Here is a 26380-nt window from a genome sequence, read left to right as displayed (position 1 = left end):
ACAAAGCATTATTATCAATAATTTACAATGCAAGATTGTTTAGTTTCTGTAAAACAGAAAACAAGTTAAAGGTTAATTGTAAATATTGAAATACAAATTTGAGTTTATATAAGTATTCTATTAGTTTGTTAACATGTGAGCTCCCTGTCTGACACTGTTTATTAGGCTCACAGGAGTGTAAACTGCCGAGTCACTTACTATTTGATCACGGCTCCTCCACATGCTGATTCCAGTGAAACGGTAAACAGGGTTCAGAAAAGAAACTCGTTCGAATGAAGCACTGGTGCCATCTGTTGGGCAATGATCGTGAGCGTCTCCAAATAATGCAGTACTGGTGGGAGGTAGTGAGGGATATGAATCCTTCATGGACTGGTGAATATATAAGGTTTTTTGTCTCAGTGTCATTAAAGTCACATCATACAGAGGCAATCACTCAAAACTAAATGCACATTTTGGTGTTCAGTATTTTAAATAACCATGAATATACATGTTTTAGATTTTTCCTGTGATACCACATAATTGCCTGTTATAGCAAATAAAGGTACATTTTGCATTCTTTTATATTCTAAAATGAAATTGACCTCTTCTCAATTTTAATATTCTATTTTATATTTGTATTAACATTTTTGGGCAAGTATGATGAAAGCATCTCAATTGATCATTCATTTGCATTAGTTTAATGAACAGAATCCAAAGTTCAGCAGCAAATTTAAGAAAATTAGAAAAGAATGAAAAGTGTGTCAGCTGTCCACAATCGCATCCAATTCTTTGCTTTCTCACAATTTCAGCAAATTCTTTGTAAAGGTATTTTTTGATGTCTTAATTATGCTTGATACATATCTTAAACTGAAGATAATTAGCATGCCAATATGCCAATATGCCAAAATAAGTGTAATGTAATATGGGCCAATATGTATTACCAATGTTGTGTCATTACATTATTTAGCGATGGGTTAGCGATGGGTTCTTACAGTAGTAGTAAATGGTAAATGGACTGCATTTATATAGCGCTTTTATCCAAAGCGCTTTACAATTGATGCCTTTCATTCGCCAGAGCAGTTAGGGGTTAGGTGTCTTGCTCAAGGACACTTCGACATGCCCAGCACGGGGTTTTAACCGGCAACCCTCCGACTGCCAGACAATCGGTCTTACCTCTTGAGCTATGTCGCCCCTACATCTACATATCAAAGAGAAAAGATATTTGCACTGCAAGTTCAGCTTCTCTAAGTAGACCTGTCTGTTACTATGTGGGAAGGTCTTTTACGCACACTGTCCACATACGTAGCCTGGGTACACTGTAGCTGTTGGCATGCATTCCATTTTGTTCCGATGGGTACTCTTTGTTTCAGATTCTTTCCCCATACTCTCCTCCCCCTTTCCAAGGATCTGCTCAGTTGCTTACCTTCATTCATTACTGCAGTGAGCAATCCCTTCCCAACTGCTTAGATTGATAGTGATGGCCTTCGTATCTCTCCCACAGACATCTTTACAACACTATTGAAGGTAGCCCATTGGTCCAGTCACAAATGAAAACTACACAAATAAATATCAGTTATGTGCCTACAGTATAATGCCCATCATTCACCATTCAGTCATGATGAAACTACATGATCCTGCATAGTATGACTTAGTATGTATATCACCAATGGCTCACAAGTTCAAAATAGAGGAGGCAGAAATTTTGATCATAATCTGCCTCTTGCTGTTCATGGTTACTTAGTTTGATGAGTAATCAAGCAACAAATTACCTGAATAATTAATATGAGTTAGCAGCTAATTGCAATGGTCTCATACCCTGTGCTCTGTGCACTGTGAAATTGTGAACCTTTTTCAAAAATTTGACAACATAATTGATTTGACAACATGGATAAGTAGCTCTTTGTTCTTCCGTGTCAGATCCGGGGCATGTTATCAATGTGTAAACTTAATTACTATATGCACACGATTTAAATGCTCACAGAAATCCACCAATGCTACGGCTTCACAAGCTTTTGATTTGTTTTGTTATGTGAAAGCAAATTTTAATGTCTTCCACCTTTTTGCATTAAAGAGTGAAGAGAAAATATCACTGCTATGGTTAACATTTTTCCCCTGAAGCTTCACTGGCCTTCTGAGTAGTCTCTCACTTGTAATCTGTAGCCTTAGCAATGAAATATGCACATTTGCCAAACCTGACCATATTCAAAGATGTTAGTTGTTGCAATTGTAGTTGTGGTCTCCATTAAGCTTAATTCGTCCAATTGTTTTTTTTTTTTTGTTTGTTTGTTTTTTGCTGGGTTTAAAAATAGAAAGTCACATCCTGTTGGCCTTTTCCAAACTGGCTCCACCCAAGTACCCCTGCTGTGAGGACCTTTGCACTCCACCAGACTTTCTCCCAACCACGTGATTGGCCAGCATGGTTCATTTCTTTTTTTTTTTCTTTTTTTTTGCTTGGCTATTTCTACCTTCAAAGCTATTCTTTGACCAGCCTACTGACTCTTACCCAGAATAGCTGGAATTACACCATTATGCCATGGACACATGGTGGACAATGCGAATATCATACAGTAGCAGTTACATATGAATTTTGGTTTGGGACTCACTCATACAGACTCAGTACATTTCAGGCCATTCATATGCATTTCTGTACCTGGCAGAGTGTTAGCAGTTCATATCATGAAATAGCAGCTGAAATTTCACAGACTTCATCAAATCTATAATTGTTTCATCTTTGCCTGGGGATTTATCTTACATAAGGTTTTGTAATGACAACAAAGATTGACACTATATTTACTGTTAAATTCAAAGTATTGGTACAGCGACACAATATTTGTTGTTTTGGCACTGTACTGCAGCACAATGGATTTGAAATATAACAATGAATATGAGGTTCAAGTGCAGTGAGTGAATGAGTGACGGATCTCTGCTGGAATTACAGCCCTTTTTATATATACTCCCTTTATTTTAGGGGATCAAAAGTAAACTGGAAGACTGGCTGCTCAGCCATTTCTTTGCCAGCTGGGTGCCTTTGCATAATAATTCTTTACTTACTGAGTCCTAATTTTACACGTTTAATCCAAGCTGGCAGGAGTGTCTCTATCCTTTTCTTGATTTGCTTGTTTTATGTTTTTTATGATTTACGTGTATATATTTTATACTGATTTTATGTTTGTGGATTGTTGTTGTTGTGTTGTCACTTGTTTTAATGGCGATCTAATGCCTGGCTGCAACAAAATATCAAAGCTGAAATTGAACAAGAAACTTAAAAAAGGTCATTCTACTGTGTGTGGAATTTGCATTTGAGGTCGCTCTTGACTCTCAACATGAGAACCAAATAAGTGTTAATTCCAGGAAAGCAAGCCGTCGTGTGACTGAAAAACCAAAATAAATCGATCTGAGACAAAACCAAAATTAACTTTTTGATACATTGTTAGGAAGCAAGAACTTCAGGCAGTCATGAAAATGATTTGCACGCAAGTGCTAAATATGACAACTTGATTTAACATTATGTCGATTTCTCCTATTACTCTCGTTCCTCTAAAATGGAGGGACTATGTATAAAAAGGACTGTAATTTCATCACAGATCACCCGATATACTGTAGATGTAAATACCCTCAAATTAAAGCTGACAGTCTGCACTTGACCTCATATTCACTGTTTTATTTCAAACTCAATATGTTGGCGTACAGAGCCAAAACAACTAAATTGTGTCTCTGTCCCAATACTTTTCATTAAACATTCTTAATATGACCTATTAGCCACATTTATTATATAATAGTATATATTTATTTCATTAATATTGAATATTAACTAACCGCATTAAATAAACACGTCGGGTAAGCTTTTAAGTCTGTTGCAAAAAAAAAAAAGAACCGAATCATACGTGTGACGTCATGACGTAAGCTCTCGGCGTTTCTCGGCTGCCGCTATGTCCATTTTTCTTATGAAACTGTTGGAGTGAAAATATTTGCTGATTGGAACCAGACGAATGGTGTCAGCTAACAGCAGATCCCAATATGAGTCTCCTGTGTCGAATTTTCCACAGAGGACTGTTGTATGGACGGACACAATATTATTCTGTGACTGGACCTCGGGGTTTCTGCTGTGGCGTTCCTCGAAATGACCGTACATGGCTTGACAGCGCTGGTTCGGCCAGGTGAGGTGTACCCTTTAAACTGTCCTAGCCAACAGTCCTAGCTAATGACGGATCCCCAGTGATCGTGATGTTGTTATCATAGACACGGCTAGCTGCGTAACTAGCTAGCTGAAATAAGATGACATTGTTTTGCGCAGAAAATAACTTGACGAGCCACGATTGCCAATTTGTATAACACATTTTTCAAATTGCGTAAACTAACTAGCCAGCAAGCAATCAAGCATTAATGACTAGCCAGCTTCCTAACTAGCTTGCAAGCTAACGTTAGCTCGTGATCTCGGTTACAGTAAGAAGTGTGCGTGATTAAATTTTAGATTGGGTTTGGGGGTGCTAGCCTAGCTAACGTTAGCTATGGATGCGTGAATCTTAAGGTGGTTATGTCAAGGTAACATTAACGTTAGCTAGTCTAACTACAGTTCTCTGGGGCGTACATGTTGTACCCTAAACAAACAAACAAACACTAATAAACATGGATAGCTGGGTGATGCAAATTTTATTAGTATATCATCAGCAATGTAACGTTACAGTTTTCAAAAGCTGAAGTCACCTTTTCAGGTCATTGTTAAAGGCTAGCTAACGTTGATAATTCATGTGTATGTTCTTTTTTCAGCCCAGTAAATCTGACGTATGATGTGTTTGATGGGAAAGGGACAGACACTCCCCTCGTATTTCTTCACGGTTTGTTCGGCAGTAAATCCAATTTCCACTCGATAGCCAAGTCTCTGGTGCAAAGAACAGGGAGAAAGGTAACGTTGATTATAATGGTGGAGGATGAGGTCAAACCTTACGATTAAAAAAAAAACTGAGTAACATAACTTAACATTACGTAAACTCCAAAGTCAAGATTATCTAAAAAGTAGTTTCTTTTTTCTCAATTCATGGGCATTCCCTAAGGTATCGCTGAAAATCTTATCTTGGTGTCATTCTCCATTAAGACCTAGGTGATTTTGCTAGCTAGATATCTAGCTAGCTAGCAGCAGCTATCTGTACTGCCGCAGCGAATGCCCTCGGTTTTGTATTGTATTATGGAACTATTTATTGTGTGTTATATGAGGTACAAGAAAATAATTTCTGTGGAGTTTTAATTTTATATCCTGTTTGTTGGGTAATTTAATATGAGTTTCTCTCCCACGTCTATGCTAGTGTCCTAATTCTCCTTTGTCCAGTTAGGTGCTGACTGTAGATGCTCGTAACCATGGACACAGTACGCATAGCCCTGTTTTGACCTATGAAGCGATGACCAGTGATCTTCGGCAGCTCCTTGGCCAGCTGCACATAGGAAAATGTATTCTGATTGGCCATAGTATGGGAGGCAAGGTGGCCATGTGCACAGCTCTGATGCAGGTAAACAATGAAGGATTCGATCTCTAATATCACATCCAAATCAGTTCACTTTTACTGCACAAGCAATGCAAAGCTCTTGGCTTTTTAGCTTGGAACCCTTCATAGAGAGCTTACAGATGAGAACAACCACACTGAGTTCTGTGTCACTCATTTCCTCACTCAGCCAAGTCTGGTGGAGCGACTTGTTGTGGTAGACATCACTCCAGCGCAGTCCACGACACGAACCAACTTCCACGCCTACATCCAGGCCATGAAGGAAGTGAAGATAGCCGGTGCCATCCCCCGCTCTACAGCACGCAGGCTGGCCGAAGACCAGCTCCGCAATCTCATCAAGGTCAGTGATGGCACAGCTCAGCTCGGCGCTGCTAAAGTCAGCTTGACATCATCTCATATGGTCTTCGCTGTAATTCAGTTCTCATCAGAGCTGCACATGCAGAAGCACATTTACCAAACCATACTTGTCTGATGTCTGGTAATTGGCCTGTATATTCAGCAAACACATTTTTGAAAACCACACTGAGTGAAAGTAGCTTTAGCTATAGCCATAGCTGCTTCATTGATCACTTTTATATAGTACAAGTCTCTCTTTTTTTTGTTGTCTTGACTATAATAATAAACAAACAAAGTATGTTATTTCTGTAAGGTTACTCCTTACTCTTTTGTATGGTTCATACCAAACTTGGAATGTAAGTCCCCATTAATTTAATTACATAACTTTTGAGGAAGGGATTGTGTTGAAATTGGGCCGACCATGGTTTGTGACTGTTTACATCTGGGTTTGAACAGGAACGTTCTGTGAGACAGTTTCTCTTGACCAACTTTGTGGAAGAAAATGGTCACTACGCTTGGAGAGTGAACTTGGAGGCCATTTCTAAGCATCTAGAAGACCTCATGAGTTTCCCCAATTTTGACGCAACATATGAAGGACCAACACTTTTTCTGGGTGGAAGCAACTCCGCTTACATCAGGTAAACTCTACAAGAGGTAAAAAAAAAAAGAGTAGCAACACTGCAGCACCAGCCAGGATCCTTACCGTTTTTTAAATATATGTTATTTCCTCATTTCACCAAATTGTTTCACCAAAACCTGAATAATAGTATTTTATTTCTCTCAAATTCTTTCCTTTGTGCAGCTCTGAGGATTACCCTGAGATCCAGCGTCTGTTTCCCGCTGCAGACATCCAGTACATCCCCGACGCCAGCCATTGGATCCACGCAGACAAGCCTCTAGACTTCATCAGCTCCATCATTTCCTTCCTGCAGTCCTAGCCGCGTGTGTCGGGCGCCGCCCTGGACAGCCGGAAAGGGAGCTGGACCAAACAAACTTTACCAACACAGCGCAACATAATCCTCTAGGCCCCTCAGCTCGTAGCAGGAGGTCCTATCGCACCTGTGCATATGTTTAATGTATTTAACCCGTTCTGTGTTCGTCAAGGTTAGGTTCTAATCCAAAGATTATTTCACGCAAATATATATTTGTGTATCTTTTAATGGAGGTGGTTTTGGATGAAGGTGGCAAGTAGCTGCTGCAGTCGTGGTGGGGGACATTGGCTGTGCCAGCTTGCTATGAATCCCATATGTGGGGTGTTACAGGATACTGCCCACCTTGCCTCTGCATTCCATGTATTGGAGGTCATTTTTTTCAAAGGATAATGCAACCTATGCAACAGAGAGGTTGAACTTGTGTTAAGTGGCGTTTTAATAGTGTGAACAGGCTCTATATACATATTTTTACTATCACTAAGAGTAGTGTGAATTTGATTCTCTCAAGTATGTGATAGCTGCACTTTGGTTGACACTGAACCCGTTCAGTTTTATCTTTCTACAAATTTTTTCAACGGGTGAAAGTGGTAGTATCTCGGGAGACAGCTTAGATGCAGTACACGTTGTAAATATACTTTGTCCTTATTCAAATGTGTAGCTACTTATACAAATATGAGAACTTGTCAGGTACTGTATTTGGGGGACTTTATTGAAACAATCCGTTTTGTCAGTGACTATCAGTTGTTTGAATGTTGTTTGTTATTCATCTTATTTAGGTGATGACGCAAAGAGTTATTAACTGTTATAACCTTACACTGAGTAAAGATTTGCTTATTGACTTAAAAATGCTTGCTGCCATACTGTTGCCAATTTACCAGACTGGTTTTTTGCCTGGTCATTCCCTCTGTGTAGTTACAGTAAGGGAAACCAAGTTAAATGATAGTTCCTGTGTTCTATGTTTTTGTTTATGATATTGGTTCAGGAGCCGCCTTTGTGCCTATGTAATATCAGAAATATTTTGTGCAATAGGTATATCGGGCTCATATTCATAAAGCGTTTCGGAGGGGCGCTGACTTGGGGTCAGTTTTCCCCCATCTGTTGCAACATTATTCGTTATGAGCTAAAAGGTAAGATTGATTCTAAATGAGCTCTTCTAACCTGAGACGCTTTTTGACTACAGCCCCTGGCCAACAGTGAAGTAACTGCCGTGCAAGGCTAACGGAGCCCTAAAGCACAATGTGTTATGGTTAGCACTGGTATTAGTTTTAAAGACCCTAGATTGGAGCATGTCCGCACTAGCTATGTGCAACACCTTATGGATTTTGCCTCACGTTGTGTTGCACAAGGCAGAGTTCTGTCATGTTGAATATTTCAGCTACTGGACTGGTTGTACTCTAGAAACTCATTGTGATATGTGTGTATTTGTATAAATGTGACTTTATTCAACAGTGTAAACAACATAAACAATTTTTCTTCAGACACACCATACACAGCTGTTACGGTTTCTGAAAGCATGCCTTGTCATTCTTGTAGGGTTGATGATCACATTGTCATTAAATATATTATTATGCAATTCAGTTTATCCAGTTTAATTATTCTGAAGCATAATTAACTTCAGTCAGAGGTGTTCAAAGATGCATAGGCTTCCTAAAATCTGTAAGAAAATGTGACAAGCAGTGTAAAATGCAAGAAATGTAAAATGTTACATTCCAGTCATACAATCATTTAGATTTTGTCATATTATGTAACAGCTTGAGAACCAGTATGTGTATACTGCCTTAAATACATACTGTACATGTGAAAAAAGCATAACCCTTTAGTGGTTTTCCTATTTACAAATATCTGTCCTTCTTTCCACATGCTTCTGTATTGTAAAATACTGAGCCAGGTGGGGGCGCAGTGAATTTAATTACACGCTTTATAGTGTTCTAAGTGCCAGGAGAAAGGAGGTAAGTGTACAACAGTTTTATAATGGAATACCAAAGGAAGCGTTTGGCACAACCTGCCTAGTAGCACAATACTGTAGCAAAGCCTTTCTCTTTTCACAGAAAATGGCAGCTGTCAACTGAAAGCATGTTTACAGCTGATAAATGGTGCAGCAGCTTTTCACTTAGTTCATTTTCAACATGGAGCATTAAGGAGTTCTGTAGTCCCCCTGGTCTGGCTTTCAGATGTCCCTTAGTCCTAACATGAAAAGTAAGGAAAGGACTTCATAACTTAGTTATAACCTCAAACCTATTTTCAATCTGGCTTTTACATGTAAATTGAGGGTGCTGCTTCAAACTGAATCAGTTTGAAAAGTTAGCCCTTCTGCATGCAGCATTCTACATGCATCTCCTTGGGAGTTCTATTCATTCCTCGCCCTGAAAATGCATCATGTAACATTCATAACAAACCAATAACAGGGCCTGCTATATACTCTGACTACAGCTGCTGAAAAGCTTTTGCAAATCAAACACTAAAGAAAATCTGCTTCTGTTCAAAGGCTCCTGAATAATTACTAGAGCGATAAAGTATTGATAATTCTACATTTCTGAGCCTTTGTGTTATCTAAAATATGCTAAATTAAGGGGGACTCAGCAAGTAAAATGAAACTTGGCTCAAATTGTATTTTTTGATTCTTAAATAAAATCCCCAAATCCTGTGGCATCCAGTCGAACTTACACCAATACAGTATGTTCTACTCTACTTAACTGTTCCTTAATTAACACTTTGATGAACACACTATCAGTAAATACTGTCAGGATCTATACAAACATTAATATTCACATGCACAGGATTGAAGCTTCTACATTCCTTATTATGTAATTCATTTATACAAAAAACCTTCTCCTTCATGTTCACCATTGTCTGTCTTTACCATAGAGTACTTTGATCCTAGTGGTCTGATTTAAATGAATGTTCAAAGTTCAACTGAACTTTCAAAGTACAGCATAGAATATCCAAAAATAAGAAAATAAAAATATGGCCATACGTACAGTAAAAAATAAGTTCAACCCAAAATGATTTCCCCATGAAGCTTTTCTTTCTCGCTTCAGCGTCTGAGCGCAGACTCGCCATTTCAGAGATGGGAGTTCAGCAGCACGCCCACGTCAACCGTGAGCCGTTTGTGGGCTCCGCGCTAGCTGGCAGCCCGATGGCTGATGGTGCCCGCCATGCCAGGGTTCAGTTTCCGTGCTGGCCAGTCTTCCCCCGTTTCAGCCAGTCTCTCCAGTCTTTCCTCTCCGAGGTACGGGAGGAGGAGGTGGGGGAGGGGGGGTGTTGGCGCTCCAGCTTGGGGGTGCTGGACCGACGCAGGAAGGCTAGTCGGTTTGTGCTGCTGTTGCTGCTCTTCTTCACGCCTGTCTCTGACAGCTGTTGGCTTTGCAGCTGCTGGTTGAGGATCACCTGAATGTCATCCTGTGAATATAGAGAATACCTTCATCAAAATCAGACTGTTCCCAGTGATACGAAAAACTAACACTTCAATTTGCAGTGAGACAAATTTACTAACCACTGGAGCTCTTCTAAAAACGCAAGATGGCACCGAGTCCCAAGCAGATGGCCTTGGCTCCCCTCGCCTGGCGAGCATTCTGACACAGGGCCAGCTGCCACTCACATTTAAACACTCGCTCTTTAAACTGCTGGTGTGGAAAAAACCGTGACGCCCCAGGCCCTGACCGTGTAACAAGGCCACATTAGCTTTGTAACTGACACTGGTGGGAGGTGACCAGTGAGGGGTCACGCGTGGGCCTTCCTGCCCAGTGTCCCTGGCTGCTCACCTGCCAGGCCTCCAGCTCCTGGGACAGCTCCAGCTTGCGCTGAATGGCCTCCAGCAGCTGATTGTTCAGGGACATCATGTCGTTCTTGCTGCGCAGCAGCTCTGCCTCCATGGCTTTCTTCCTGCTCGCAGCAAAGAGGAAACGGGCATCGTATGGCTCGCTCGTTCATGTTCACGTCTCAAGTGTTTTTTTTCTAATACAGAACAGACTGAAAGAAACCTGAGAGCCTGGGCCTCAGCCAGCCCACTCACTTTGCGATGGCTTCATCTCGGTCCCGTATGGCCTGCTGTGCCAGCTCCCTCTCCCGGCTGTTCTCCACCCGGCTCTTCAGCTCAGAGTTCTCTGCCATCAGCTTAGCGTTCTGTGAGAGAAGGGGGTGGGGGGAGGTGGAAAAGGAGATGTTCAATTTGACTAATTGGTTTGTAGGAGTCCACCCGGCCCATTCAAGGGTGAGTCACTGTGGGCCAATGCTTTTAGAGCAGTTCATTTTCTTACTTACTATGCATGCTTGATTACACCATACCCCAGTGTATGCATTGAAATAAATACACCCAGTGGTTTGGTTTCTCTTTGTAACCACATACAGTACAAACACATCTTGCTCCTTCGGTTTACTTTATTATTGTTCATAATTGTTTCACTCAGATGGACTGAAAGTGAGTCCCTAGTATACATTTTTTTCTGCTACCAAAAATACACAGCAGAACATTCCTGGAAAAATGGTGCGTGGGAGGGTGCTTGCAATAATGTGTTTTTGAGGACTGTTTCCTGTCTCTGCCTGAAAATATATTTATGTTTGTCAACACCTACTTAGTATTTTTATTATGACATTTCTTTGACCGACATTAGTATCCGAAGCATCAACCTGAACTCATAAGACCTTCAACAGTCCAGGATCATCCTTGTGTATCTCAGAATTGTTTGCACATTTGGTAAAGATGAGCAAAAAAGTCTATTGAAATTGTCATCGATTTTTATCAACTTGCACCCAAAATATGAGAGAATTCTAACCTTCCATTGAGGTAACATTTTTCAGAGAAAATACATTTCTTCATATAGAAATAAATAATACACAATAAATCTCTCTCAAGTATTGCATCCATAGAAATTATTTTGAAACATAAATAATAGAAGTATACTGGTATCTATATTTTACATGAATTAAGTTCATTGGAGCTCTTAAGCAGGCAGCCATAACGGGGAGATAAATATGAGGTGACACACATTCCAAGTTCCCTTCGTCAACCATTAACGCAGGGAAGGTCAGAGAACACACAGACGGAACAAGACAAAATGTGCAATGCCATGAATCAGTCAATAGCCATAAAAAATAGCAAATAGCCTGAAAATACCCATCTTCACTATTAGAGCAGTAATGAATAAGTTTAAAACAGTGGGATAAACCTGCCTGGAAGAGGACTACATGGAGGAATGGTCTCATATCCCTTGATATGTGTTCTCTCACCTCATCAAATATAATAGGAGAAGACACAGTGCAGCTATCTTGGCAAAGGGAGTGTGCACAAAGTAAGAAATACAAGTGTTAAGGATTTCATTCTCTGTGCAGTCATATAATCCTCTTATTACATAGAAACCATTTGATAAATGATAGTGAATTTCATCAATAATGTTTGTCCATATTAATTGATGGTGTCAATAATTATTGAGGGCACTGTATATCTGTAATTAGCATAATGCCATTTATCATTACGCTACTTCAAATATACTGCCGCATAATGCCTTTATTTTATAAACCAAATAATAAATCCAAATATGACCACATGGTGGCGCACAGACCACATGCTGAGCTAGTTGAACCAGTATGAAAACAGGCCATGTGGTTTGATCACGCGCATACACATTCAAAATAAAATTCCATTTAAAGTCCACGTCAACCCTTTAAGGTGTAAGATCACAAACATGAGAACAGAATGTTCTTAACAATCCCTACTGGTAATTGAAAGCAATGGAGTTCTACAATGCTGACATATAATATTGAAAAAAACATTTTAAAAATAGACTGCATGAGCTGCATGGGAATGAGCGTACCTGATTTCCACTTTGTGTGCAGAACTAAACTGATGAATTCACTTTCAAGCACTTTTGTTCAAATTGCTGAGTAACAACAGTTTCGCCCATTCACATTAAATCCCTGCTGGAAGGCAGGGCGATAAACCAGATTGGCACAGATTGATGGTTCCTGCTCTATTTCCGCCATCCTGGACAACGGCTTGAACAACACAAGCGCTCGTTACCTGATCCCGGAGCTCCTGTATCAGGTCGGCGTTCTCACGCACACTGCCAACAAAGGGGGCATTCAGCTCCTGAGAGACAGAACGTTACACGCAGATCAGGTGTCAGTGGCAGTCATCCCTGAGGTCTGTGGCCCCTATGTGCCCCTTTGTTCTGGGTGGACGAGGAAAGGCTCTCTGCACACCGTGAGGCTTATGTTTCTGATCACAATGTCAGTGTCCTAAACTCCTTTCACAGGCCACTTCTGTGTAAGACATCCGTGCTTTCACAGGCAGTGAACTGGTTCATCGCTGCTCAACAGGGGAAGAGGAGAAGCAATGTCACCCAGAGATCTAATGTTAGCCTCTCGTCAGTTTTATGTAACAAGCACAGAAAAAAATCCACCAGTGTTCATTCACACACAACATTGTCCATTCATAAGTGCCTGTGCAAACACCACATCAATGGAGCAGTAAGGGCACTGGCTTCAAATAAAGGAGGTAGACATCAGATCAGATCACTTTTAGAGAGGGCACAAGTGAACTGAAACACTGGGTGTGGTCACATGGACACATTTGTTGAATACAAGTTGTTTAAGGTCAAAAATAAAGCAACCTAACAAAACATTCTCTGGTGTCCAGACTGAAGTTAAAAATAGAACATGCATTCACTGTTCACTAAGAGAATGCAGGCCACATTCCGTTATCTCTCTTTGTCTCAGTAAGACCGACGTCAGGACTCCCAATCAAAATAAAGAGCAAAGCACTGACATCATACAGCCTTTTTTAAACTGTGTTTGGTTGTGGCCATTATATGTCCACAGTCACTGGGTAAGTTCCCTAAAATGGGGTGAGGTGAGGTGAGGTGAACTGCTGCGGTGCGGGTCTGGCGCAGCCGTGCTGGGGGTCTCACCTGAGGGTCCCGGCTGCAGGCGAGTCGGTGAGCCACGGTTCTGAGCTGGAGCACAGCGCCGTCCAGGCTCTCCGGCCACAGGGACTCCCCCGGGGTCTCCTCCTGCTCCGTCAGGGGAAGCAGGACCTTCAGGACGGACAGCACTTCCTCCTTCACCTGGGGCAGGGGGAACACATCCATGTCAAAGCAGCCTGTTTTTTAGGATCGTTGCCTTAAGCTTTGACCAGAGCCAATTCCCCAAAAATTATTTTTTTTAATGTAAGCAGTACTGTCATAAGAAAACGTATATTAATAAAAATTAAAGTATGAAAGCAAAACTATATATATATATATATATATGTATATATATATATATATATATATATATATATATATATATAAATCATTTTAGCAGCACAGAATGCCATTTATTTAAAAAAACTACTGCCTCAATAAGAGCAAGAGAGATGACAGGCATTATGTAGTTGTTGTGATGGAAAGCGCAGCAATGACAAAAACAGGAAATCCAACTGCATCACATTTCTTCCCAGGTGAACTTACACATCCTGTATAACACCTACTTCACTTGCGTTGTCTGGTTGCTAATAGGCAGATGTGGGAAGTTTCATAGAAAGCCTTTTAAATAAACAGGAAATATGTGACAAAGGAAGAACAGCTAAAAGGAAAAAGTGCAACAATCCAACGAACAGCCAAAAATAATAGCGCTGTGGTACTTTTAAGTGGACAGCAACCTTCAGAATGTTGTTGGTCTATTGTTTTAGATTCAGAGTACATCCAAATAACACAGTGGTCCACCTGTTATAATACTTTGTCAAGTACTATGCAGATGATCTCTAAGTATGTTTTATTCGAAAGAAACTATAACATATGACACAGTCCCAAATTAGCTTTGTTTCAACAAGGGAAAATGTGAGCAGTAGGTTCTTTCCATGTCATACACCCACGGCTGATTAAAGGGGATTTCCTTGAAGTGATCTTTCTAAATCCAACCATGTACATAAAGTTCAAACAACAAAGCAACTTCAGTGCTCCAACCCATCTCCATCTGTCTGTCTATCTGTATTTTTGCTGTCTCCTAATCTGTCTTTCAATCCACCAGAGAACAGTCTCTTCCCTTAGAGATCACATGTCCTGAGAGAGGCCAGGCACCAGGCTATCTAAGTGACCCTGAATTCGACATCATTTCTGTTCCTCGTTTCCTCCTGCTCGGCACTGGGCACGTCTCATCTTGCCCACAGCGCAAACAGCCAAGTAGGTACAGTAGTGTTATAGAAATGCTCCAGTGGCAGGGTGTCCTTTACACTGGACAGGCCTGCTGAGTGGGGTTTACCTGCTCCTTGTCCTGACTCCAGCTCATGTTACTGAAGCTCTGCTCCAGTTCAGACAGCAGAGATGCTTCGCCCCGCCCAGACTCCTGCATGGAGATCTCCTCCTGCAGCTGCTCCACCTGTTCCTGCAGCTGCTGGTTCCTCCCACGTGACACCTCCACCTCTCTCTCAACGTCTGCCAGCTACACATACACACAGACAAGAGCAGTGTCACAAAGGACACACATGCGCATATCGAGCTCACGTTTACACTCACCCTCACAAAGAGATATACAGATACACCCACCAACACACAAACACACTCAAATACCCATAGAAATTCACACCTGCTTAAAACACAGATATACACACCTACACACACACACACACACACACACACACACACGTAATTACACTCAAATACCCATATAAATACCCAAACCCTCACTCACACAGGTACGTACACATACACATACGCTATAATACAAAGTCACACAAACACACCTGCATAGAACATACACAATCATATTCATGTAGCATAATCCCCACGTAAAATAAACCCTGTCATTCTGGTTTGTGTTCACAAATAGAGAAGAGCTTGACAGTGCCAGAAAAATATGGAATGCTGCAACACCAGTTATGGCAACAAATGAAACCTGAAACGATGCCGAAATGCATGCTGAAACCAGGGGAGTGGACTATCGCCATTCCGCGAGGTCTTGAGCGATGAGTTAACGAGCGAGCAGAGAGGCCGAAATACCTGCTGAGTGCGCTGTAGGCCCTGCTCCTCCTGCAGAACCAGGCGTTTGTGCAGGGAGGCCAGGCTGTCCTGCAGGCCCGCATTCTCCTGACACACCGCCTCTAGCCGCTGCTCCAGAGACTGGTTCTTCTGCGACAGACACGCCACCTGAACACAGCCACACACACACACGCGCGCACGCTTGTCACGCCTGTGACTCGGACAGGTGAGGGGAAGAGGGCCTATTATTTAGCGATTTTACTTTTTGGCTGTATTATTTTTGTTTAGCTGTGTTTTCCCCTGAATGGGCATGTAAGCATATATAAGTTGTAGCATCCGAACGCAAAAAAAGTTTGTCACGTAGACCACTTTTAAACAGAGTCCGTTTTAACTACACAGCAGCAGTAGGGACTGAAGATTAACTGTCTTTACCTAAGAAACTGAAGGGCAACAGGGGCAACAGAAGCCTGCGGCTCTCCCAGGGCCTGTACCTCACCTGCTCCTTCATGGCGCTGATCAGCTCCTCGTCCCGGGACCCAGAGCAGCCCTGTTCGCGGAAGCCCTGTTTGAAAGCCTGCAGCTCGGCCGTTAGCGCCCGCTCCGCCTCCAACGCCTGCACAGAGTGAAGGGATTGCTCTGTCAGCAATTACTGCCCCCGCCTCACCGTCACTCTGTCAGCAAGTACTGACCGTTCCACTGTCCCCACTCCCTCCCAGCCCTTACCAAGCCTTGTTTCACTGCTACTACAGATGCAAGAGTAAATCACAATAATGTTCCTTTCCATGAGAGAAGCACAGTAAGTTTCAATATTCCACCCAAACTACACATCATAGCAAAAGCACTTTACTGAACATTTCCCATACAGTGAAAGATTTTGCTCTGTTGAACAGCGGTCAATCAAAACCTCAACAATGGACTTGGGGTAATAGTTGTTTAAAATCATGGTGGAATAATAATAAAAGCATTCAGACCACAAGAACAATATAGTGAATGAGCATGTTTGGAGCCAAGCCCCTTAAAAAGAAAAACTCTGCAGGCACTGGAGCCTAGAGGCACAGACGGAGGCTAGTGTCCACAGCCCTAAATAAGCTGTTTGCCAGAGCGGCGTCAAGTCCCATTACACTTAGACAAAGGTGGACAAGGGACCTGCAGTGGGCAGAGAGGGACATCTTGGTCTTACAAATGGCATTGTCATGCCCTGTTGGACAGAGCCAGCCATAAAGGCTGGGGGATAGGAGTGAACATGCTTGGAGGTACGAAGCAGAAGAGAAATGAAATGAAATGAATTCCGTAAAAATTAACTTATGTAAATTGTGCACCACATTGAGCAAGATAACAAGATTGCAAAACACTTGTGATTCATTTACATGGCCAGTCACTGGTTACTTCAAAATCTGAAAAAATGTAACCATGTGTGCTTTGCGGCCAGAATGAAACCCTTTGTATACGTGGGATGTACACTTATGTAACACGGTTGTTACACACGATTAAATGCCTCCTCTGGAGATGCACTTTTCTGTGCTCATTTTGAGAAGTAGCCCTGTTTGTTCTTCGCCTGCATCTGTGATCTCATTGTTCCACTAAACTAATAAGTAAAAATGCTAAAAACCCAGGCCCCTTTATGTAGAAACTAATGAGGTTTGACATGAAAACTCATCCTGAATAACTTCTCTTCAGTGAAATACTGAACCAATCAGGAAGTAAACAACAACACCAACTGAAGAATGCTTCATGCTACAGAACACAGAGATGCCCACTCCCCAAGGCTATGAAGAACATTAACCATGAGATGGCACTAAACAGACATTGAAGTTGCACAAGTACGTATGCACCTAACAAATCAATGCTTTAACAAAACACAGCTGTAAATTGTGTTAAAAGGTACAATAAAATTGCAGTAATAAAACTAGCTATATAGCATGCTTGCTGAGCTATGCTTATTGATAGCCTGGTTAGCAAGCTAGCTCCATATAATAGCAGATAATGTTACAGGAACTATATGAAAGATTGCAGATGGCTTGCTAAAAATTGCGGTGATCACACTAAAGTTTAAAGGTCTAACTTTCTCCAGTAAGAAACAAAGGCCGTCTGCTCTTTGTTTAGGTCTTTCATCATTTGTCCACTGGAAATATGGAAGTGCTTCCAACTGCTTGGCATTTTCCGAGATTTCCAAGTGTTCCCCAGTTTGGCGTGACCAAATAAAAGCGTGAAAGGAAAATAACCCCTTTCCATGCAGTACTTTGGAGGAAAATCACTGTAAAAATAGAAGTTGCAATCAAAACACTGTAACGCACAAAATGAATTACAATGCTTAAAAAAAATTGTAATGTTGGGATATATGGTAACAGGGCAACCTTAAATGCTTACATCCTATGCACATAGCATCAATTCTTAAATGCACAGAATAAGATCCTTCATTTCTGTGACTCGTAAGATTTACTATGCTTTAAGAATCCGCAGTGATGCTTTTCCAATAACTTTGAAAAGGTTTCAACGCTGCTATTGATTACCCTACCCTCATGTTTTACACAGAGAACTACATAGTCAATAATATGATTTAGTATGACATTTAACAATATTTTGATAGCATTGACCCTCTGCTATGTTACTGCCAGGCTTGAGAAATGACCCTACTCAGAGAATAGACTTCAACATTTTCATCATTCATGATTAATCAGATTTATTGGGCTTTGAAAATAGTTATATGCCCACAGTGGTTTCTGTGTCATATATAAAGCAACCACTTCTTCTGAATATTAGTGTTTAATTTCCATGAAAGATATATTACTGTAGATTACTGTAGATATATTATTGGGGTTGGATCTTATCCCAGCATTCATTGGGCAAGAGGAAAGAATACACCCTGGACAGGTTGCCAATCCATCACAGTTAGCTAGACCATTAAGACATAAACTTAAACTTAGTTTTCTCATAATACCTCTACTGACGGATCTGTGCAATTTTTTACAGATTGTTTTATGATTCTCAGTCAATATATGTATAGTTTAACAGCCCGATGTGTCTTGGTTTCTGCCTGAGAGAAGTTCAATAAAAATGTTTGAAGGGTGATATTTTGACAAGGAAAATATGACAAGTTCCAGGAGAAGAAAATGAATAACTGTTTTATATCCGTTCTGAGGGATGAGCACACACTGGTTCCTCCTTTTAAGCCTTATCAGTGAGACACACACCCATCCCATTTACATATTTATTTGTTCAGGTTGACGTAATGACACCCAGGGGTGGCATTAAAAAATGACAATAAAAATCCAGCACAGGCAGGGTACAAGTTCTCTCTTCAGATGAAGAACCATTAATTTCACTGAGTGGTGATCTATGACGAGGATTGTCTTATCTATGTCCTAACGTTACCTTTATGAGCTGGAAGGTAGAATTGTAGAATTACCATTTACAATCTGTCACATGAAATAAATCACCTTGACACATTCAAATATTTAGAAAATAAGTACTAAATCTCAGAATCGCTACAGTGTCGGACCTGAATGAACCTTTGTCGGTACACAAATCACGTGTCATTCATATCATGCTTACACAGACCTGGGAATCATGAAGTGCCTTTAGAGATACGTCCAGTATATGTGTGTTTCCCCTACAACTAGGTCATGATTATAATAACATTCAAGGGCACAGCAGCGCTGTGAACTAGCCTGGCAAATCAGTTCAGTGTTGACATTCACACACACAAGTAATAGCTTTGGCTAGACAGCCAGCAAGAGTTCTCACACTCATTCTCCCTGAAGCTCTAATTTCTGTTTACTAAACAGCAGACAAAGTTTTCCTGGCAACGTAAACAAATTTAAAAGAACAGATTCCATCTTCCCTCTCAAATTTACACAAATGCAGAGGAACCCTAAACACACACGTAAACACAAATACACATGTATTCAGACTTACATTCAAACACAGACACACTCATGCCCTCATAAAACAAATAAAGCACAACACAGAAGACACACATGTAAAGATACACCTCCACTCATACGCTGACATGGACTGACTCAAACACACAGGAGACTGAGTCTTACTATACTGAACAAGGAAAACAACTGGCCGACACCGACACCAGAACAGGATGATGCCCGCTCCAACTCACCTTCCCAGGCACCACACACCTGGAGAGAGAGGCACTGCTGTTCACCAGGTCTGGTAAAGCGTTATCCATTAAGGGGCAGCGGTAAATGCTCACGTCACTTTTCAATAGGCCAGAGCCTTCCACAGTACCCTTCAGCTCTGGCTCCTTAACGCTGGCTGAGATCACAGAGTCACCCATGGCCTCCCAGCCAGACGAACAGCCAGGAATGAGGAAGGCAGACGAAATTAGAATGCCTGTAAACACGTTTTTCCTGCCTTTGAGTTGAGAAGGAGGTCGGCAATAGGCTGACACTGACTTCAGGCTCCCGGAGTGGAATGGATAACATCTCACGGGAGGTAGGGCTACTCCCTCTCCACCGAGACTATTACAGTACACACGAATTAGCTATCTTTACCGCTCAGGCCGTGACGTTACCAGGAAACAGAAGCACAAATGCACCGTGATGAGCGAATCGCAAACCTGTTTTTTTTTCCCGTACATCTTGGAAGAAATAATGCACTTTAACCTCAGCCAAGTCAACCTGATAATCTAATTACACTTCATGGTGCTCGCACAGTCTGTTACCTGAACAATTTATCGCACACAGTGATAAGAAACAGGCTGTACATAACCCTGGGAGCAGATCACTGCATTTGACGTCTTCATCACAAACTACTGTACATCAGCCTTAACACATTACAGCATGAACAACAAATTACTAGAGCTGAGTCAGGATTTAAACAAAGGAGCCACTGGGCTGTGGGTTGTCATAAGTTTCTGTCGTAAAAACAACTGAAAAACACAACAATGCCCTAAAGAGACTCAGCTCATACACAGTAATTCAATATAGAATGTGATCAGAATTACTCTACAACTCCTATCCTACAGCTTCCTGTTGTTTACCATATCCTCAACTCCCATAACTCAGGGATTTTGTTTTTGCCTTAATGTCTTAATTTAAAGTTACAAACTTTATTCAGTGTGGTTTCTTATTCAACAACCCATCCTTTATCAAAAAAAGCCATGTATTCCAGGAAATCCAAGTTCAGATTTGAAAATATTGTCCCTGAAAATGTTCCTTGACTCATGAACTAGAGTGTCCAATCCAAAATCTCTCTTTATTTCTTGACTGAATAATCCAAACAAAACATTTCACACTGCATATTTCAATTAATTTCATGAAATGTACATCTGTTACAAGTCAGACAAAGCTCTTAGTTAAGTATCTTAGCACCACATGTTTACTGTTTACTTGGTTTAATCTGTATCATTGTTTCTGTTTCACATAACTTTACACTGAGTTTCACTACAGGGATTGAGCAATGCTTTCTAACTTTTAGCTCAGACATTCTACAGGTGGGGAGCCAGTCTATTTGCATTTCAGTGTTTGTTCAGCTTGATAATGAAAGTATTATTTCATTTCCTTAACTTACATTACATAACAATCATTCTCATCGAAAAAGACTGACAATGTAGGAGAAACATAAGCACACTCACATGATTAATATGAGCAATTGTGCCAGAGCCAGTAAAAACATTCCCAGAACAGTAAGTACAGCATCAACATTACTGGAACCCTAGTGCGACTTAACTATGCCAACCAAGAACCAAAATACAAATTTTTAAAATTTGTCTTCCTGTTTCTCAGTAACTTAGTCAGATGTAACAGAGGACCTCATATGAATCTTATCAACACAACCAGAGTGCAATGTCATAAATTGTTAGCTGACTGTGCCCATCCCATAATTAAATGCTCAACAGTGCTAAATGTGTTTGTGGGTCACTTGTACAGTACAAAAGAGCAAGCCTGTCTGTCTGCCATTCCTGAGTAGATTATATCTCATGAGAAGACACCAGTGAAATATGTAGGCTATTCTCGCAGGGATAGTTCATCCATACCACTTTGTTTCTCTAAGTTATCAATCTTAAAAAAATAAAGCTGTCTGAAATCTGGATCCTGAGTCTCTCTGAAGTCATGGCACAATTAAAAACAGGGCATCCAGCATTTACATGATACCCTTACGTTTAAATTAAACCATGAATCTGAGCCATCACAGCCTCCAACTTCATGACATAACATAACATAAACATAACATAATTCTGAATGCATGCATCTATAACAAGAAGAGAATCATAAAGCCATAAAAATGTAATGTAAAACCTGAACCTGAATAAGTGCCAAAGTTGGGGGTACTAGGGGGTGGAGATGGGCGGGAAGCGATTTTGCTGTCCTGACCACTGTGGGACGTTTACTCCCCACTGCGGGCCTGTACAGTTCACTTCTTACTTAAACTGAATTGGAGCCACCAAATGGAATTGTAGGATTTTTTACTTCCGTATCCTCGCTAACCTTTACTCCACAGCAGTACTTCCAAGTGGAAAAACAAGTTACCATAACAAAGCAAAGAAAATGATTAACACACTAAACTTGTGGGTCCTCAAGGACACATATTCAAGAAAGTATGAAAAAAACACATGCCGTTTGTTGCCGCTTGGACTGCTTTCTTTATTTTTCCACATCTGGCTACCTGTAGCTTTACATGCCAGCCCATGTGGTACATAGTTAGCTAGTGACGGCGAAGAGGATGGTGAAAACCAGGCTACGATACCAGTTTTAACAGCTTTGAAAGCACTGACCTTGTTGAGTTGCTCTTTCAGTCGGTTGCTCTCGTCGGCCTGCTCTCGCTGGGTCTGTTTCTTGTCACGCTCTGCTTCGCTCAGGGCCTGGGTCAGCCTCTCCGTCTGGACGGTCAGCTCTTGTACGTCCCTCTCCAGCTCCGCCACCTGATTCTCCCATGCAGTCTCGCAGCTGTCCAGCTTCACCCGCAACTCATGTCTGTTCTGCTCGAACTCCTGCTCGGGCAAAATGTGACAGTGACCGAACATTAACCACTGTAACAACTAGTCCACACACCAGCCACACTCCCCTACAATGAAGCCAAGTCCACACACTTGTCACACAGGCCTGTTATACCAGCTAGTCTACATACAGTACCAGCCACAATTCCCAACTAAAGCCAAATCCATATATATACTACAATGAAATATTGTAGCAGCAAATCCACGTACAAGCCACACGCCTATTATAAAAAGTGCACCAGCAACACCGGGGCCCTATAATGGTTGGTCCACCCACCAGACTCAATGATCTTACTTGAACCAACTTCATGTGCAACCTATAATACAATTTTGCAGCCGCTATTCCACATAGACGCTACACTGGTGTACAAAAACAGCTAGTAAATGCACCAGCCACAGTCGGTTACTAGGACACACAGTCCACATACCAGACACGCTCTGCACCACCGGAAGAGCTTGTCAGTACCCAAGACGCACTGCCAACCGAAAAAAGATAATCACACGCCAGCCAAACTACATATGCCCACACTGATCTGAGTGGGCCAAAGTAGTCTTCCTGTTCCTCAGGAAAAATAACTTAGTCAGAGGTGAGCTCAAGTGAATCTTTTAGAATAGAGTGTTGACTCAAACACAACCACAGTACAATGTCAGAAATTCCCAGCTGACTGTCCATCCCATAATGCAATGCTGTACAGGTTTCCTGAATGTGTTTGTGGGTCACTTGTATGGTACAACAGAGCAAAGCTGCCTGTCAGCCATTCCAGAGTAGATTACATCTCTTAAGAAGACACCAATAAAACATGTATTCTCTCTGGGGTAGTTCAATCATACTCCCTTGTTTCTTTTAGTTATCAATCTTAAAAAATTGTCACGTGTTGGTACACCGGCCTCTCGGGTGCAAGGCATCTAAATCTACGGTGTGGATGGCGTGATCAAATAAAGCTGTCTGAAATCTGGATCCTGAGCTCCCTCTGAAGTCATCAACAAATAAAACCAGGGGCTCCTGCACCTACATGAAACCATTACCTTTAGATTAAACCATAAATTTGAGCCATCGCAACCTCTGGTGACTCCATAACTCTACTGCGGTGCTTCAGCATCTGTCTATGTGCCAGTGCCAATGCTGGAAGAGATCTTCTATGAGGTGGCAGATTTACGATGGATTGGTGGCTATACGTGCCCCACAATCCCTGGCAGGTGTGCTGCATCCATCCATCCTGAGAGCTGTTCTATTAGAAACACCTCCCAGGGGCACTAAATGGGCCGCAACCTCAGAAATAAACAGCACAGCCCCCTCCCCCCTTTAGGAAAAAGGTGACATACATTTGGAAATAAATAAAATACTGTATTTTTTCACATTGTTTTGAATTTTTTTTACATAAACTGATGCTAATGTAAAATGATTTATTTTATGCAAGTATTGCAACATATGCCAAAGCATGCCATTGCTTTTTAAATATTCTACAACACGTTCCTAAAATTACATATGTAAACGTGCCCATGATTGATATACCAACATGTAGTACATAACACAATGAATCTTATGTTATTTATATTTATATTTCTTGTCTCAGCATGTACTGTATGAACCTAGGGAGCAAAATGGCCAACCCAGTGTTGCAATAGGTCTGACGGAGTTAACATTAACTTTGCAACCTCTCACCAAGTTGAATTAATACAGGTACTCTTGCCATGTATATTACTTTTGTTTCCTCGGGGCCTACAATTCCGAACCAGAGCATGGGCCTGTGCAATAGGCAAGGGCAGAACACCTGCACGTGCAACAAGGTTAAGTCCTGCTGCAAGCTGTAGATTGCGCACATACCAATCAACAAAAGATATGATTAAACAAAAGGCCAATATTCCTCAGTACAAGGAACTAATCGTATTACTTCTCAAAGGGTTTTGTCACATTATTTACTGGACACTGATGTGCTGATTCACTTCTCTGTACTCTCTGTTCCACCTATTTGTTTAGTCTTTACAGGTGAAGTGTATTATAATGAAACTCGGCGTCATTACAGCATTAACTGAACAAACAGTGATATGAAATAGCAGGAAAACAACAGTGCTACCAAATGTGACTACAGCTGACCCCAGGCTCACCTGGACGCACACAGCTGAGTATCCAACTATGGTTGCCACAACAACCAATAACTTTACCAGGGCTATCCTCTAGCTACCCTTCTCCATTGAGGCAAAACCCCCTCTCAGGTAGTGCAAAAGGAACGGAACTACAGAGGCACTATCTGAAAGATTAACTCAGCCTCCTCAGGCGCATTCATGTGATGACAGCAAAATGAAAAATTAGATCAATCATTCTCGTGGCAGCATGGCACATATGCAGGAAAAATTACCCTTAACAGACAGTAAATTCCTTTCTTTCAGAGAAGCAGAGAAAAGTTCAAAAGCAACTTTTGAATTCTAGGTCAGCTCAGTCAGTTTAGTGCAGTTGATTACTGTATGTGTCTTTAAATGAAAACACATACCATATGTATGTGTTTTCTCAACTGCACTGGTACCCTTTGTACTTCCATGTGGTGATAACAAAACAGAAATGTACTATACTGGAAATGATTGTTCAATAGGTGTCTTTTTCTCCATAATCTAAAAAATCTTCTTCATCTTATTCTCCTTTTATCTTGCTTCCCAAAAGCAGACCACTGATGGAGGTTTGAGATAACATCAGGTAGATTCTTATTCATGACTTTATTTATGTATTTAAAATGTGAAATGCCAGTAACCAAACGAAGCAGGTACTTTATCTTTGTTCAGTTAATCAATAATAATAAACCATTATCATTTATGATGATTAATGTGTCAGATGTTGCTTACCATATGCAAACAAATGCTATTTTGTAAACCCCTAGTATATTTTGCTCTAGGTCTCCAAACAAAATGTACCTTCATTGAATCACGTGTAGGACACCCACGCCCTCCTTATTGAATGTAAATTTGCTATATGCTTAAAGGCTGTGTCTATAATGATAAACATGTCTTGGCAAATACTAAAGGAGAGCTACGTGGCCTCCATTGTCTTTGTGCTGTACAATATGCACAGTCAATTCATGTAGACAACATGTGCATATGTGCTTTTTCATTACAATGCACAAATGTATAGGAGGAGGTCTGAAAAAAAACTCACTCATCTGACCCTAATATTATTTGTGTAATGTATCACTGTAGTGTATATGGAGGGAAATACTATGACGAACAAACACGAGAGGCACTAGACAACCGCAACTTCTGTTAAAAGGTTCATTTTGACTCACCTCTAACTTGTCGCTGTATTGTTCATGGAGTTTGTCATTTTCTTCTTTAAGCTGGCGGTTTTCCAAGAGAAGAGCATTTCCCAACTCGGCAGCTAATATAACTTCATCTTCTTTTTGTTTCAAAGCTGTCAGAAGTTCATTGTGGTCTTGGTAACCAGATAATTCTTCTGCGTAATCAAAAGAATAGAATTCTTCATCCAGTTCCATTCTATGCGACTTAAACCCCCATTCCTGAACTCGACTCATGTTTTATCGTAAAAAGAGGAAATGTAGATTAGCCTATTTTTATTGTTATTTATTACAAATTAACTTACACAGCAAAAGTAACCTTTTACGCATTCCAGACGTTGTATTTATTGCAATTAGGCTATACAAAAAAGTAAGTTTAAATTAATCCATTGGTAAAGCTAACCTGCCCTTCGGTGTTGAAAGCGAGCTACTGTTTGTAACGTGAGTCGCATTC

The 26380-nt window shown here is 41.0% G+C and overlaps 2 protein-coding genes across 4 annotated transcripts; one reads left to right on the top strand and one right to left on the bottom strand.

Moving 5' to 3' along the window:
• The first annotated feature begins 3864 nt into the window (after positions 1–3864).
• Positions 3865–8315, top strand: abhd11 (abhydrolase domain containing 11). Of its 2 annotated transcripts, none has more exons than XM_035434019.1 (6): positions 3865–4136; positions 4747–4882; positions 5307–5480; positions 5644–5814; positions 6267–6448; positions 6613–8315. In XM_035434019.1, exons 1-6 carry the CDS (start codon positions 3997–3999, stop codon positions 6746–6748), a joined length of 939 nt encoding a protein of 312 aa, XP_035289910.1. In that variant the 5' UTR covers positions 3865–3996; the 3' UTR covers positions 6749–8315. The 2 variants fall into 2 exon arrangements, with proteins under 2 accessions (XP_035289910.1, XP_035289911.1); XM_035434020.1 differs by lacking the exon at positions 3865–4136 and adding an exon at positions 4219–4521.
• On the bottom strand, positions 8162–26380 carry si:ch211-235m3.5 (BICD family-like cargo adapter 1). Of its 2 annotated transcripts, XM_035434017.1 has the most exons (10): positions 25918–26380; positions 22424–22639; positions 16190–16306; positions 15715–15861; positions 14978–15157; positions 13648–13803; positions 12759–12827; positions 10755–10864; positions 10504–10624; positions 8162–10141 (listed from the first exon to the last, which is right to left on the bottom strand). In XM_035434017.1, the coding sequence occupies exons 1-10, from the start codon at positions 26161–26163 to the stop codon at positions 9908–9910; spliced, it is 1596 nt and encodes a 531-aa protein (XP_035289908.1). In that variant the 5' UTR covers positions 26164–26380; the 3' UTR covers positions 8162–9907. The 2 variants fall into 2 exon arrangements, with proteins under 2 accessions (XP_035289908.1, XP_035289909.1); XM_035434018.1 differs by lacking the exons at positions 22424–22639; positions 25918–26380 and adding an exon at positions 19808–20164.

The sequence above is a fragment of the Anguilla anguilla genome, chromosome 9, assembly GCF_013347855.1.
Source record: "Anguilla anguilla isolate fAngAng1 chromosome 9, fAngAng1.pri, whole genome shotgun sequence".
Lineage (NCBI taxonomy): Eukaryota > Metazoa > Chordata > Actinopteri > Anguilliformes > Anguillidae > Anguilla > Anguilla anguilla.
Note: the sequence above shows the minus strand (reverse complement) of the source record. Positions and strands in the feature narration are given on the sequence as shown.